We start from the raw sequence: 16,325 nt of genomic DNA, 5'->3' as shown, positions 1-16,325 counted from the left end.
GAAAAAGCAACGGTTACGTAATTACTTGTGACGATTCTAATTAATCGAGAGATGTGATCGTCGCACCACGCATTTACCTAACGTCCTTTTTTCTAACAAAATTCGAATTGTGTCTTATACTATTGTTTTAGGATTCTGGAAAAAATTCCGGATGATGGCAGTATTATTATCGGGAAAGCTTGAATAAGCAATTTTCCACAATGAGTGTAAATAACTTACATGAGTGTAAATAACTTACACTTCGCCATTCACACAATGTTTCCTATTATAACAAACAATAAATAGTGCGCTGAGAGAGAGTGTGGTGAGAGAAAACGAGTATTCAGTAATTATTCTCCAAACCCATGCTTGATCGACAGAAATCAACATTTTTTGTTAAGTGTCAACCATAGAGTCGCCACATTTTCTCTAAATATGAAATCTGTGCAAATGTTTATCCTCCCAGGGAAACGTGAAAACTTTGTGTTTCAGAGAAAGCCTCTGAACGGACCGACAACGAGGTCTCAGCATTTTGATTTAACCACTGATAAACACGCACATTTCACAATTTGTCTGAATATCTCTTTTACGTTCCCCACATATCCTCAAAACGTAAACTTTGTGAGTTTTTTATATTAAGTTAAACAACCATAAGAACCACCCTATAAAGCTTTTGAGCGCTTCTAGTCGCACGAACTGCAATAAAAAGAAAAAAAATACAATCTGTCATGAGAAGTCACTAATTCTTGTGAGAGATTTTTAATGTTGGAAGGCCTTAGAAGTGAGGGTCAGGTTGCAATGCAGCGGCTATACATAAGTTCAGGAGCATCAATAGAAAACATAAAAAACATGCTCAGCTTGGCGTTCACACCTTGAACAGTGCTGGCTGTAATTGCGATTACTTGTTGCTATAGCGGTGGACCTTGTTTGGTGATACTCGGGATCTTACAAACATTTATGTATGCATAATGTTTATTGTTCAGGGCACATGTACATGTATATTGTTCACGGCATGAACGAGGAAAAGTGGTCTTCACAAGCAACGTCCTCGCGAGCAAAGTAAATTATTATTTGTTGCGTCAGATAAGTTCTACAAAGTTTTAGCAAAGCACATTGCAGTATTATTGCGATGGCAATTATATGGACCCTCCAAGTGGATTTCTGCCTTCGACGTTGCCGTGATGTTCGGTCTAAAGGGCAAGGGCGATAAAATCTTCGCCGCGCGCCGTATGTGCGAGTGGAAGGTGGCGGGGGGCGCGTGCTTTAACGGAGAGCGAACCCACGGCGGAGAGCAAACGCGACGCCTTCAGTCGTGACAAGGGCCGTGGGGATATGGGAGGGATAGACGGGAGCTGTTTACACGTTTAGCTGCGGCACTAAATACGGATCTTGCTATCGGGCACAAGGGTAATTGGCGACTTAATCTCCCACGCGAAATTACGAAAGTGGGACGGCAGCACGGGATAGGGGGGTGCGACTTTTACGCTGCCAGCAACTGCGTACTTGTACTTGACGCAGCTGCGGGCTGTAGCGCGCACCGCATCTTGAAAGCAATCTCCACACGGCTCTTACCTTTGTATGTGCTGTGCTTTCGCCGCTCACTTTCCGTTGAAGCGTTAGACCGCACGAACCTTCGCTCGCTGCTGCTGCCGCGCTTATACTCACGTCAGCGTTTAGACAGTGGTCGTCTGCGGTCATCGAGTGTGACATATTCATGTTTGCTTGTGCGCGATGACACCATTTATCTAGTAAGCGAATGTGTCCAAATTTGTGCAGCCATTAAAACTGCTATCCCTACTCCGTATAGCTCTCTACTAATTTTGCTATCGCAATTGATGCTTCGCCTTTCGGGCGGAACTGCAAATTTTTATCGAGTTTAATGAACATGGAATTGTTTCGAACAGTAGTCTCGGCAATTGAAGTATCTGTGAAGGCTGGTGGCACGTTTATCGTCATTTAGCGTTTTCTTAAATACAACATCAAGTTCCCGAGTATTGTTACATTAGTACAAATTATCCTTGAAGCTTCCTTTTAACCTTGCCGCAAATATGCATCGCCAGAAGAGTAGGCTCTGACTTCAGTACATTTTATAGCACTATCTGATTCGATAGCTCGGGAAAAATGTTCGAGAAAAGTTGGCATTTCTAGCCAGATGGACATGGAATGGCACACCATGTGCCATGTGCAAAAACCTTCGCAAATGGCAGCACCCGCACGAACCATCCCTTGGGGATAATCAAAGGAGAGAAATGTGTAACAGTAAAAATGAGACAAAAGTCTGAGTTAATTGGAGAGGTGTAAATGATTGAGTACTTTGAAAATAAGAGAATTAAACTGTGCCCCAAACATCTTTGGTTTAATTTTGCCTACGAGATCCTTGAGAGCGGAAATTTTGTATATATCTTTCAGAGAGAACCACACCTACTATGCAAAGGAAGGATTAACACCTGACATGCTTTTCTTCACGAAGGATGACGGTAAATATGAATTCAGTAGTAAAATTAGAACACGAATATTTTTCTTGAATAGGAGTAACCTCGGAAGTGAGGCGCTCAAAATCGCTAATAAAATCTTTAACACTTGGTAATGACGGAAACGCACCCTAACCGAAGTTCTGAATGATCATTGTAGAAAGTCTCCTTTATGCAAATATCTATATGTTTAGGGATTTGACTACACCGTTTGGGGTGTCAGCAGTTTTGGCGAAGCTTATGAGAAGAATTAATTGTACAGAGAAGCTGTTAAGGGGAGCTCGGCAACGGTTCTTGTGCGGCGGTGGTGAAGCGTGTCGGTGCCGTGCGTTGGCGTGATCCGTATCACGTGTCAAACAAAGAACATCAAGAATCGCAGCAAGAATTTGGGGCCCCAAATTCGCTTTACAATGTAATAATGAAGAGTTCAAAATGAAAGCGACCTTGCGAATATCTCTCACAAATAGACAGCAACTTCATTGTGCAGTTTATCCGAGTCACTACATCGTAAGGTTTGTTTCGCACGTCGCGATTCATCAACCCCCCCCCCCCCCCCCTCGTTGCAGGTAAGCTAGGAGGGGCCAAATTCGGAAATTTGTTATTTTCTAGTGCATAGCGTTCCGGCGATTTGACTAAACTCATTTGTAATGCGTCTTTTCTGATGTAGACGTTTTTAAAGCGGAGGTTTCAGACACGTTTTGGTGGGTATCTGGCCTCTAACGCCGAACACGTTTAATGGGTTAGTGGTGCTATGTAGGAAAGGTGCAGCGAAGTAGTTTACCTTTCAAGCATTCAGTTTTATGAAATAATTACTAGAGGCAACTGTGGCACTACTTTCAACTGGAGCTCAAATAGGGCAATTCAGCCAGCATGGTAATTATTATGGTTACTACACAGGTTTACGCAAACTTCGTCCTTTTGGTTCATACAGCTTTCTGACTTTGCAAGTTCATTAGAACGGCGTTATAAAAAATTAGATGCACGTTAATAAATTCACACTAATAAATTTGTCCAAGGCAGGATTCGAACATAGGACTTATAGCGAACAAGCTTGCAGGGTGGTGAAGCCATTACGCCACGGACGCTTTTACTTTGCTCTATTGTCGCGTTCGCCAGTTCATTCACTATAAAACCTTAGTTAAGAGAACAAGAACATGAAAGGTATATGTAACATCTAGCAACCAGAATGATTGTCCCATCAAAATTCTCTTAGTTTTGTATAGGGTTCTAGCCTCGACAACAAGTGCGGCGGGCAATCTTGCGCTCTTTGCGCCTCCAGATAGGCGCCTATACTTTCTTGGAAGTACATTCGCGCAGGCCATGCGACTGGGTCACAGTAATACCACGGCCGTCGTAATACCCAGGCATTCTGCAGCGCCAGAGGCTGTGAAGGCAAACGAGCATTACTAGATCAAAAGGAAGAAAAGGAAGGTCATCGTCACTTTCTAGCGCTAGATACCTGGTGCCGTCGGGATGTAGCGGGAGTCTTTTCAGCCGCAGAGCTGTTTAAGGCGACCGTAAGTTGTGCCAGGAGCCGCAAAACATCGCTGAACGATGAGTCACCTTGGTTGCCTAGCAACCACCTCGCGTAGCGGTGTGTGCTTCGCCTCATCTCCGTGCCGTGCACCTGTTGCCTTGACATGGGACGTTAAGGAGATGGAAGGAGAGAATGCGCGTGGCGCCAACACCCTCTAGAAAAATATGAAGGCCTTAGCTCTCTTCGCGTGACGTCACACGATGGGGCGGATTGAAAAAAAAAGATATGGAACGCTGTTCAAGAGAGGTTGTCTCGCAGGTGCATTGCGCGGAAACATTTTTTTTCTGCAAGAACAAGCTTGCATGTATTTAAAAAAGAATAGAACGCCAGAAAACTGTAGCAGCAAAACATTTATTTACGAAGCCCAGTTTCTTTTTGTGCTGGCTTTATATTAGAAGCAATGCATGCAGTTATTTGGCCTCGAGAGTTGTGGCTTTCCTTTTTTTTGATTTATCGGCAGCGTCGAGAAGTTTGTCGTTCAGCTTCCTACAAAAGTTCTTTAGCAGAATGTTGGTGCTGCACCGCAGGATGTGTTTAAGCACTAATTCAACTGTGTGGCCATTCTCACACGTATCGAAGTCGGACTGCTCTTCACTAGCCAGCAATTGTAGCGTCATTTTCGTTACCACCTGGCGTTGTTCAGGCATCATAAGCAGTGCTGGCTCTGTAGCGAGCTGCTCTACTACAACGTAGCTATGAGCAACTGCGTTAAGTGCAAACATTGATGGATAAACTAAACCTCCTCGGTCCAGCTGCTTCACAAGACCATAATGTTCGTTTGTGGCAGAGACTGTGATCTTCTTGTCCACGGTCAACGAGTCCCTGCATTGCTCGCACTTCAACTTTTTAAGGGTCCCGTATACTGCATAACCTGCAACGTAGACGAGGACTGGGACGACGTCCTGCATCTTCGTAAGAGCCTGGCTGGTAACAACAACGTTGCTGCTGGGAAGCAATGCCTCGACTTGCTTTCGGACACATTCCCAGTGCTGGTCAGGGGAAACTGTAGGCAAGGTGCTCTGCAGGCGCAGCTTGTTTTCGACTTCATATATCTGCCTGATGGAGATGTGATATTGCGCACCTGCCAGCTGCCTATACTTTCCAAACTGATCTTCAAGGCAGTCTGTCTGAATCTTCCCAAAAAGGACATATGACATTCCAAGCTCTTCGAAGCTGTACCTAGCGAGCTCAACAAGCGCATAGGTGGTGTGTTCGAGAGCAGCGTGAGTCTCCTTTGTCAGAGTACCGTTGTCAAAACCTTTGTTCTTCCACTCATCCAGCCACTTCAGAAACATGTGCAAGAAGTCAATTTTTGGATAGTTATCAATGGAAAGCACTGGTTGTTGGAAGTGATCTCTAAGCCTTTCTTCCTTCCATGGAGTTTTGACGTTTACAATTTTCCACCACTTGAGTATGATCTCGACGAATGTAGCCGTGGCCTCGAAAGAGAATAGGTTGTGCTTTGCTCCAAGAGCACGTAACGCCTCTGGTAAATAGTCATTGAAGATTTGTAAAGCAAGCTTTACGTCCTGCCTTTCAAGACTCGAAGGGTAGAGGGACAGCCCATAGCCATATTTCAACAGCTGGTCACACTCTTTGCTGTGAAGGTCCCTGATTGTTGCAAATGACGCTGTTTGCATTCGCTCTGATTCTGGTGTGTCTCCTTGGATCTCCGGGAAGTAGAAACAAATTTGGTCATTCTTCTGATTGATCCAGTTATTTCGTATGCATTTTAGAATGTGCACTGGGTCTATAACGAAGAAAAGCGGCCTTGAAGAGTCAAATGGATGTTGGTACACAATTCTGTTACACGGAGGTGATTCGAAAAGTGACATCGCTTTTCTGTTCACAGAGTTGTTGTCGCTCACGACGCACATAACCCGGTACCCAATCTTTTCCAGCCCACAAATCACGTCTTTAAGCGTCTTTTGCAGGAACTCCGCCTCTACTCGGTGCACCGGCACGATGTGCGCAACTTCTTAGAATTTACACGTCACGCTGCGCACCATGAAAACGAGCGCACAGTTAGCAGCTTCATTTCTATTAATTGCAGCGCCGGTAATATTGCCTCCTTTGTAGTCAAAGTAAGGTTTTATATGTATTTCATCAACCACAACTGTGACAAAGCGCTGGTCATCTTTCAGGTCAGAAATTCTTGTTGTCATGTAGCTGAGGAATGTTTCACTCTGATGCTCTTGTTGAGGACTCATACCATAAGACGAGCACACTGATCTTATCGTCATAGGATGCGGCAAGGTGATGCTTCCATGGCTACGTATGAACGCGTATGCATGGGGCGATATAGTGAAAACAATACAGCAAAACATCATGAAATCAGCAGAGTAGCGCCTGCGCTGTTTTTTCGATAGGTGCAAGGTGACTTGCTCTTTCAGAAATTGAATACAGTTGGCGTCATCTTCTGCTTGGGACGTGCAAAGCTGATCAAGCAGTAAACAAACAGCCTCGCAAATTTCGGCGACTGAGTTGGACATCAGGTCACAGTCCCACTTCTCGATGCCTTCCAGGAGTTCCACCATACCCCTTTTACTGTTAGCGATTTCGGGAACGCAGAGATTTGCACCGAGCTTTTTTACGGCCGTTTTCATAACGTGTAGTGTCACGCTCAAATCTCCTTTCACGCAAACAGAGTATTTCAACCACGGTGCTTCATCGTCGACAATGTGAATGAGAAGAAGCCTTTCATTTCTTTCGATAACATCCCAGAACTTCATCCCTTGGCTCCTTAAGTGGTTGGCAAGTTCGCTCACACTGTTGACTTTATCCTCCTCGCGTGCTCTGATAAATGCCTCGTTGGATTCAGCGATGGCTTTCTGAAGGGCTGCATTCTCTATTCGCGCGCGCTTGGAGTCAGGATCTTCCCTCCTCGCGGTCTTTCTGGACAAGTAGCTCGAATGATTCGGGAACTTCGACGGTACAGCGTCTGGGCGAAGGCGCACATGAGATAGCGGCACTGTCATTACGCGGCCAGTTGCTTGATCTGTATGCGTCGCGTCTCGAATAATGTCCTCGTCCATGAAATGAAGTTCACATACCTAGAAAAAAAAATACGCTCCAATCAGCAAACCGACGGCTACAGGTCACACAAACATGCGGCTCATGAGCCACTTACACATGTACGTTTATATTCTTTCAATTAACTAACACCTAAATAAAAAAACTTACCCTGGAATGTTCGGTGACCGTGAGGTTTTCCCGTGGCACAGCGCGAATCCAAGCGTCCCTTAGAGCTTGATCTCTCGGGAACTTGAAGACGTGCACCTTCGTGTCCCCCGTGTAGTTTCCGCGGCATCGAGGTACACAGCATTTGCACGGCATCGCGGCGGGATTCTTTTCACAGCGAGGAAAACACGTCCGACTGAACAGCGAAGAGCTGTACGACTGTAGGTGGTGGTGGTAGAAACTTTTATTGCCATTGATGGTGGGGGCGAAGACCCCTACATGGCACTTGGGTGCTCCCTTACTGTGAGGACGCACCCTTACAAAGCGAAGGAGAGCCCTTGGAGCGTACTCCTTCTCATAGCACTGGAGATGATCCAGCACTGGTCTTGAGGGGAAGTGCAGGTCAAAAGAGTCTCCCAGTAAGACTCCGCCACGGTCTGTGATGGGGGATGAGGGAAGGTGGGGCATGTGAGGAGGGTGTGTAGGAAGTCTCCTGGTTTACTGCAAAGTTTGCATGAGGAGGAGAATTGGTCTGGGTATCGTGCATGTAGCAGCAAGGGGTATGGGGCAGTCCGAGTTTGTAGTCGACGCCAGTGTGCGGCCTGCGCTATGGTGAGGGATGGGGCTGGGGGTGTGTATTCCCTTCGTTCGTCCCGGTAGTACGAAAGGATATCACTGAAAGAAAGCAGGCGCTCCCTGGCACGTAGAGGGGGCTCGACTCCTCCTGCCCGGAATGTAAGACCTCGGGCTAGGGAATGAGCCTCCTCATTGCCAGGGAGGCCGGCATGTGCTGGCGTCCAGATGAGGGTTATGGGGTGCCGGGGCTGCCAGAAGCGTAGTAAGCGAGCAGCGGTGCGGGATATGTAGCCGTTGGCATAGTTGACAATGGCAGATTTGGAGTCAGTGATAATTTTGGTGGCAGATGTAGAGATGAGAGCAAGCGCGATGGCTGCCTCTTCTGCCTCTGTGGTGGAATTGGTGATGATTGAGCTGGAGGTTAGAAGCTTTGCCTGATTGTCGGCTACCGCCAGGGCCATACGGGAGCCTGACGTATACTCTGCTGCGTCCACGTAGACCACATCATGGTCCTCGCTATACTGTCTGTGGAGGGCCCGAGCCCTTGCTATTCTGCGGTTCCCATCTCGCTCAGGGTGCATGTTCTTGGGGATGGGAGGTATGTTGAGGTTAGAGCGGAGGATAGAAGAAAGGGGGACCCCCTCGGTAGGGTGTGTAATTGCGGTTAGGCTTAATTGGGATAATAGAGCGCGGCCAGCGGCTGAGTTAGATAGACGGGATATTTGTGCCGTAAAGGTGGCTTCTGTGAGTTCCTCAAAGGTGTTGTGGACACCGAGTTTGAGGAGTCGGTCGGTGGATGTGCTGGGGGGAAGGCGTAGAGCCATTTTCGTGCAACTCCGTAGGAGCGCGTTTACCCGGTCTCTCTCCTTCTGTCGGAGGGGTAGGTATGGAAGGGCATATGTGGTGCGGCTTATGATGTAAGCCTGAGTAAGGCGAAGTGCGTTTCTCTCACGTAGGCCAGCCCGGCGGTTCGCTATGCGGCGAATAAGTCGGGTGGTCTGTTGAGCGTGTGTTTGGAGAGTCTTTATGACTTCTCCGTGCGCGCCGTGGGAGTGTAGAACTAGTCCTAGCACGCGGATTTTGGATACTAGTGGGATAGGATGGGTACCTAGCGTAAGGGAGATGGAAGGAATGACTGAATCGTGTTGCTTGGGGCGGTAGAGAAAGAGCTCTGATTTGGAAGGGGAGCATGTCAGGCCGCGCTCCTGTACATATGTGTCGATGGTGTTTAGTGCCAATTGTAGATGTTGTTCTATTTCGGCGTCACTGCCGTGGTTTGCCCAGACAGTGATATCGTCGGCGTAAAGGCTGAAATGAATGTCGGGAATTTGAGCTAGTTGTTGGGGTAAGTGAAGAAGTGCTATGTTGAATAGAATAGGGGAGAGGACGGCTCCCTGGGGCGTACCTCGTGCTTCCAGTGTTATGCCTGGGAGGCGGTGGTCGCCGAAGGTAAGTGTAGCTGTGCGGTGGCTGAGGAAGTCTCGGATGTAGTTGTACATCCTGGCGCCCACTGCCAGGGTTGTAAGGTTCTGTAGGATAGCTGAGTGTGTAACGTTATCGAATGCCTTCGTGAGATCCACACCTAGGATAGCTTTGGTGTCGTAGGTTTGGGAATCTAGAATGTGTTGTTTTAGCTGTAGGAAGACGTCCTGTGTGGAAAGCCCAGGACGAAATCCAAACATACAGGTGGGTATGAGATTGTTGCCTTCTAGGTACTTGCTGAGCCTGGTCTGGAGTACATGCTCCATGAGTTTGCCGACAGAAGAAGTGAGGGAGATCGGTCTGAGGTTAGAGGTGAGCAGAGGTTTCCCAGGTTTGGGTAAAAACACGACTTTGGCTTCTTTCCATTGCGGTGGGAGGGTGCCCTTTTGCCAGCACCCGTTAAAGTTTTCGGTAAGTGCGGCAATGGATTGGGCGTCGATATTCCGGAGCGCCTTGTTGTGTACCCCGTCTGGGCCGGGGGCTGAGGACGTGTTAAGTCTCTGGAGTTCAGCCTGAACTTCTGCTTCTGTAATGGGTTGGTCAAGGAGGTCGTTAGCGGGGCCTGTATAGTCGGGGTGTGTTACAGGAGGGTATGTGGGGAAGTACTGATTTCGAAGTTCTTGGAGGAATTCCGGTGGAGGTGTATCGGAAGTATGTATGAGTTTGGTGAGGTTGTGTCTTTGTGTGGTCTTAGATTGAGTGGAATCTATCAAGTGCCTAAAGAGGTTCCAGGTCTGAGGTAGACTCATATTGCCATCTAGCTTGTTGCATAGTGATTCCCAGTTTTGTCGTGAAAGAGTCGCCGCGTGCGTCTCTATCTCTTTGTTGAGACGGGCGAGGCGGCGTCTAAGTGTTCGGTTCCAGCGCTGCCTTTGCCAGCGTCGTTCTAGGCCTGCTTTAGCTTCCCATAAATGCAGGAGGCGGGAGTCAACTGTGTCGCTTGGGCAGTCCTCTCGTAGGGGACGAGTTACGGATCGAACATCACTTTCTAATTGTTTGGACCAGTCGGTGATGTCCGTGATGGGGACGACGGTGCGGGCTGCTCTACATGATCGGAAAGAGTTCCACTTCGTGAAAGTGGAGCCTCTGGGAGGTCTGCGGGGTAGTTGAGCATTTAAGAGAATTTCGATGATGCTATGATCACTACCCAGATTCTCTTGTGTGTTGCACCATGTGGCGTGAGGGAGGCGATGTGCGAATGTAAGGTCTGGTGTAGTGTCTTTACAGACACTGTTTCCCGTGCGTGTAGGAGAGGTAGGGTCGGTAAGAAGGGAGAGACCGGTCTGTTGCGCTGCTAACCACACCCGACGTCCTTTCGGTGTGTCGTGCTGGTAACCCCAGGCCGTATGCGGGGCGTTAAAGTCTCCTACGACGAGTAAGGGGCACTTGTTTGCTATGCGCTTCGCAAGAGTAAAAAGGCGTTCGAAGTTGCTTTGTAGGCATTTAGGGTGGCTGTATACATTCAAGACGAAGATACTATTCGCTCGAGCGTGTTGTGGCACAAGCTCAATTAGAAGGTGATCAATGTCTTGAATCGCTAGGGAATGGGAGATGGTGGTGATTGAGCGGCTAACTAGAAACGCTACCCGAGTGGGCGGGGGGGATGTGGGTAGAATAGGAGTATAGCCGGGGAGGGTGAGTGGGTTGGAGGGCTCCTGCAGGGCAAGGATGTCGGGTCCTGTAGCGCAGGACAGCAGTTGGTGGACCACATGACGCTTCTGACCAAAGCCCCGGCAGTTCCACTGCCAGAGAGTAAGATTACGGTTTGGAGCTGCCATCATGCATGAGAGTCGATTGGGGGTTGGGAGTCGTGAGCTGTGGTAGGGATAGGGTTGTCCTGTCCTTCAGCTGCTTTAGGCTTCTTACGTCTACTTGGGGTGGAGTCCAGCTTTGTGAGGCGGGTTGCGTAAGAATTGAGCCGGGACTCAAGATCGCTATAGCGGTCAGAAAACCCTTGGGTTAGCACGTCGAATCGGTGATTAAGAGCAGCATTGTCTTGTGTTATGTTAATAACCGCGTCTTTGAGGGTTGCACATTCCTGGTTGATGTGAGTGACAGCGTCCTGCAATTTTGCCTCAAAGCGAGCAGCAAAGGACTCAAGCAGCGTTGGAATGTCGTCTAGTGAGAGGGGGGTGGAGGGAGGTGGCGTTGTGCATGTGGTTGAATTTGTAGAGGGTTCCGTGTCAGCCTCCATTGCTAGCAAATCAGGAGAGGAAGTAGGGTTGGAGTGGCTGGGCAAGGTATGGTCGTTGGGTTGGTTAAGGGGAAGAGGTTGAGGTGCGGTTGGAGCGGGGGTAGGTGAAATGGGAGATCCAGTGGCAAGAGCACTTATCTGGGCTTCCAGTTTGACGATGCATTGTCGAAGAGCGGCGGCTTCTGCTCGGGCTGCTGTAGCTTCTGCTTTGGCTGCCGCTGCCTCCTCCTGGGATTTCGCCAGGGCGTGTTGTAAACTGGGATTCACTGTCATGGATGTCGTGTGCTTGTGAGAAGAAAGGGGCGTGCTCCAGGCTTGTTTCAATGGCTCTGTCCAGGCTTGCTTGTGTTGGTTGGGCTGGGTGGGTCCGGATGACAATTGGGGAAAACTGTCCCTGGGTGGGACCGATTCCTGCTGCTGCGTTTCTGGGCGGCTTGGCTGTTTCCTTGGCTGGTGAAGGTTTCGTCCCTTGCACGATCCCGTGCCGGTAAGATGAGGGCCCTCACACAGAATGCATTTGGGCGTACAAGGAGGGTCTTGTTGCGAATGCTGTGTTCCACAGCGGGGGCAAAGATTGGTCTTGGGGCTTGGGCATACGTCGTGACGGTGACCCGGCTGTCTGCAATTGGTACAGGCATCCGGACTGCCGCGGTATAGGGTGCAGCGGTGGATGGCTCCCATGTACTTGATGGAGTGCGGGACTGCGTTTGCGTCGAAGGTGATTAGGATGGAGTGCGTCTTTCCCATGCGTCGGGCTGCTAGTATGGTGTACTCCGGATTTCTTCTAACCAAGTCTTGGTAGAGTTGCGTTGGGGTCTCGTCGTCATAGGCGTTTGTGATGACTCCTCTGGTAGCCCCCGGTGGGGGTGCCACGTAAGCCGTGCAAGGGTAGGTTTGGTCTCCAATTGCGAGGGAGGTTAGCGTCTTGAGAGTCTCGGCTGTTGAGGAGTGTGTTGTTGCCATGGTGAAAGTATTGTTGGTCGGGTGGGTGCGCAGGCAGAAGTCGTCCGGTAGAGGGATTCGGAGCTGGGTCTGCACTGCTTTCGTAAGTCGAGGTGTTGGGACGTCTAGAAGTCGTAGTTCACCTCGCGGGCGAACGACCACTCGAATAGCGTTGGGTGGGAGTGGTGGCAGCTGCTTGCTACGCTGCACTGTGAGGCGCGTCTCCTTGGTCGCAGGTGGTAGGCGGGCCGGCGTCTTGCCGCTGCGGGTGGCGGCTGTTGCGTCGTGCGCCGCGTTCCTGGCGTTCGGGTTAGCTGCCTCGGAGGTAGCGTTGCCGGAGTGGTGAGGTGGTTTCGGCGAACTGGCTGGTCGGGAGGCGTAGGCTTTATACAGCACTGGTGTCCAATCGTCTGACTGGAGCTCTTGTGCGGTTATGGTGTGGCCTTCAACCGTTACATCCATCATAATGGCTGGCGTTGCCGGCGGTGCCGGCGGAGAGGTAGAGTCCGGGTGAGGCTTAACTGGGCAGCTGAGCGTCTCGGTCCGATAATCGTTCTCAGCACAAAAAAGGTAGGATTTCACCCGGAATGGGCGGTTTCCCTGTCTTCCTTAGGCACTTATGTCGCTTCTCGAGCAGATTAGTGGCCGTAGGAGAGATTGGGTAGGAGCAGCACGTACCGTTTGCCGGAGCCGACGTTGCAGGCATCCGCTCGCGTTGGCCCCTACGCGGCGTCCCCGTACGACTGTACATACGCGCCGGGGAATGAGTTTCTGGAGACGCGCGATCAACGCGCACCAGCGCGATCCGGACGCGCGGATGCGTCGTGTCGCGGCGACGGGCAAAACCGCAAAACGCGCTCGCCGCCTCATGCGTCCGCCCCATCTGCTGACGTAGCGCGAGTGGAAAGGGAAAAGAACTAAGGCCTTCATATTTTTCTAGAGGGTGTTGGTGGCGCGCGCAATGCTCGGGAGAGGGTAAAAGGAAATGAGAGCGAGAGAAAGAAATTGTAGCAGCGCCACCGAGGCAACGCGCAGAGCTGCTGCCGACGCCGCCCGCGTTTCCCCGGGTGCCCGCGTTCGCGCCGAACGCGCGCGGTGTCCGTGACTGAGGCAAACGCATCTGGCGTCGGCTCGGCAGGTTTCGACCAGCCACACCCCGGCAAGTGGGGATTCGCAGCTTGGCCGTGACGTCACCGGGGAGATAAATCTCGTAGCGGCCACGACGGCGGCAGAACGGCGAGTACATGTACCCTTCACATGGGACGAACAAGGAAGATCCGGACACCCCAAGAGGACGCCGCTCGTCTTGAAGCGCGTGGCGCGGCCAAGCGTGAATCTGCGCATCGGCGTCGAGCCAATTCGGAATATCGTGCCTAGCAGCAATTAGCATTTCCTAGCAAAACTTAACGAAGCCTAGTAAAACCTGGAAGGAAAGCTAGGTCGATCACCAGCTCCGTTATTTACTCCAGCCTTGCACAGCTAGTGCAAGCTGCCCATGTTTTCTTTTGTCCTTTTTAAAACATCCCAAAAATACTTTCCTTCCCAAAAATGCAGGGAGACGTGATCTATTGTCTCGGGTGGTTTGCAGATTAAACGTAGTTTTCCCCACGGTCAAAAAAAGACAAAAAAACCCTTTTCTTTCAGAACTGTTTTTACTGAAAGCGTTCCTTCATGAACTTTAATAGAAAATTTACCCCTGGCAAAATTTGCATACGCAGGCATCGACAACGGCATAGAACGGCCTTTATCTCGGGCATGCCCGCGCATTGACGCGCTTGGCGCGCTTTGATTTGGCCACTTCAACAGGCGTTGCCGCTGCAATTAGTAGCGATTATGTGTGTTCGCAGAGTCTTAATGCCCTCTGCATTTAGAAAAGCATAGCTGACTGAAATTCAGGCCTATTATAGCAGATGAAGCACATAAAGGAACATGCTGCTTTTTATAATTAATATTTATACCTGAAAACCAGCACATCATATCCAAAGACACATGGTTCATGAGCCAATCACACCTAGAAGTCTTCGCTTTACGTTAATATCAACTAGAGTTCAGCCTTCCTGTTGTTATACAGAGCAGCTCAACTGCAGTCGCATTGATATTGAGGTTATCTATCTATCTATCTATCTATCTATCTATCTATCTATCTATCTATCTATCTATCTATCTATCTATCTATCTATCTATCTATCTATCTATCTATCTATCTATCTATCTATCTATCTATCTATGTTTGTTCCTAACCATTTTCCTGCCTCCTGGGTCACTCGATAGTCTGTTGTCGAATGGTTAGCGCATCGGGCATCTGTGTTGAGGTAACAAGTTTCGAAGCAAAACATCGGATCAACTTGGGTCATCGAGTATGCGCCAATGTGTGCATACATGCCACACACTGCTGTTCGAAGCACCGCTGCTCGAAGAACCTCTTTGATGATGACAACTGGGGTCGCTGGGTATGCGCCACTAGGTGTGTGCCGCTCTTCAATGAATGTCTTTGAAGCAAACTTGGGTAGCTTGGTACGTGCCACCCTAGAATGTCGAACAAGATCCCTAAATTTATCCGATGATCAGTGGAATCGAACCCACGTCACAAAGGTTCATCAAGGACAAGAGCCGATGCATTTGCAGACTGCGTCCCAAATGCACTGGTGCTTTTCGAAGCAAAGGAGCTACTCTCAGCGTTCACAGGCACCAGTGCTACGGTTATCGTCTCTTCGAGAACTTTTTCAAGTTGGGCACCCTTCGTATTGGACACTGTGCACGCCGTACCGTGGTGTTGTTCAGCAACAACAGGCAGCAATCTTCGTGGCACGAGCACCTGGTTGGACCCGGCTCGCATGCGCCACGCGCACGAGGAGGACTCGAGAAGAAAGAAGAAGACGGTTGGACGCCAGCTTTAGAACGCGACTGCCGGGCATTCTTCACGACCGCAGTGACATTTAGTCGGGGGCACAGGTTCGCCCTTAATAAATATAGTTGTTTTGTTAACCTGTGTTCCTCAACATCGTTACAATATGTAGCTAAATGATTGCCCCTTACATAATGAAGTGCTAAAAATGTATTCGCTAGATTTCATGCGCTGGCAGAGCAGACTTCAAGGATTTCACTGTCTTTGACGTATATTTTCATTCGACCCGCCGTGGTTGTATAATGGTTATGGTGTCATGCAGCTACGCACGAGGTCGTGGGATCTAATCCCGGCCATGGCGGCCGCATATCGATGGGTGCGAAATGCAGAAAACCGTACTTAGATTTAGGTGCACGTTAAAGAACCCCAGGTGGTCCAAATTAATCCGGAATCCCCCACTACGGCGTGCCTCATAATGAGATGATGGCGTTGGCACGTAAACCCCATGATTAAATTGTTTTCCTCGGACTACCAGAAACCGGCGCAGGTTCTTTAAGGCTATAAGCATTATAGGCAGACCTCAAACTCTTTGTATGCATCCGTCTGGCGAAAAATGTCGGAGTTTCGCCTGCAAGGTGAAACATTGATTGGGATAGGAAATTATTAAACAGCTAAACGCTGTTTTATCAGCTCTATTGACCCTTTTCGCGGAGCAGTTTCTTTAAGAGAAACGAGATGGCGCTCACGGCGGCGCGCCATACCTCTCCTCAGCGACCGCGCACGAATACGAAACCATTACCGCTTCTACCTTGCTTCTGTGCGATCAGCTGTCGGAAATGGAACTGAGTTTTCGCTAACACACTGTGCTCCAATCATGATAGATGGAATCATATGGATTGAAGACGTGTGCAGTAGTTAGCTGCTAAAATAGTGACTGGCATGTTAAGGAATAGAATGAATCTGTGTGGCCAAGTTCGCGGACCGCTGCTGCCACTGTCCGATTGTGTTACCGGCACTACGTGATGTACGGCTTTCCTCGAGGATACAGAAATTTTCTCATCCGCCAGCCTTGTATAGCTAACCTTCAAAGAAAGGGCTTCATCCCCAGAACGTCGGCAA

At 49.3% G+C, this 16,325-nt stretch overlaps 1 protein-coding gene across 1 annotated transcript in view; it reads left to right on the top strand.

Moving 5' to 3' along the window:
- LOC125943185 (uncharacterized) overlaps nt 1–16,325 on the top strand; it is a 31,454-nt gene that overhangs the window by 5,695 nt on the left and 9,434 nt on the right. Inside the window, exon 3 of the mRNA XM_049661725.1 lies at nt 2,389–2,456. Within this exon, the coding sequence (XP_049517682.1) occupies nt 2,389–2,456 (68 nt within the window). The remainder of the gene's footprint in view (nt 1–2,388; nt 2,457–16,325) is intronic.

Source organism: Dermacentor silvarum, chromosome 2 (assembly GCF_013339745.2).
Source record: "Dermacentor silvarum isolate Dsil-2018 chromosome 2, BIME_Dsil_1.4, whole genome shotgun sequence".
NCBI lineage: Eukaryota > Metazoa > Arthropoda > Arachnida > Ixodida > Ixodidae > Dermacentor > Dermacentor silvarum.
The sequence above is the reverse complement of the archived record's forward strand: the minus strand, read 5'-3'. Positions and strand labels throughout refer to the sequence as shown.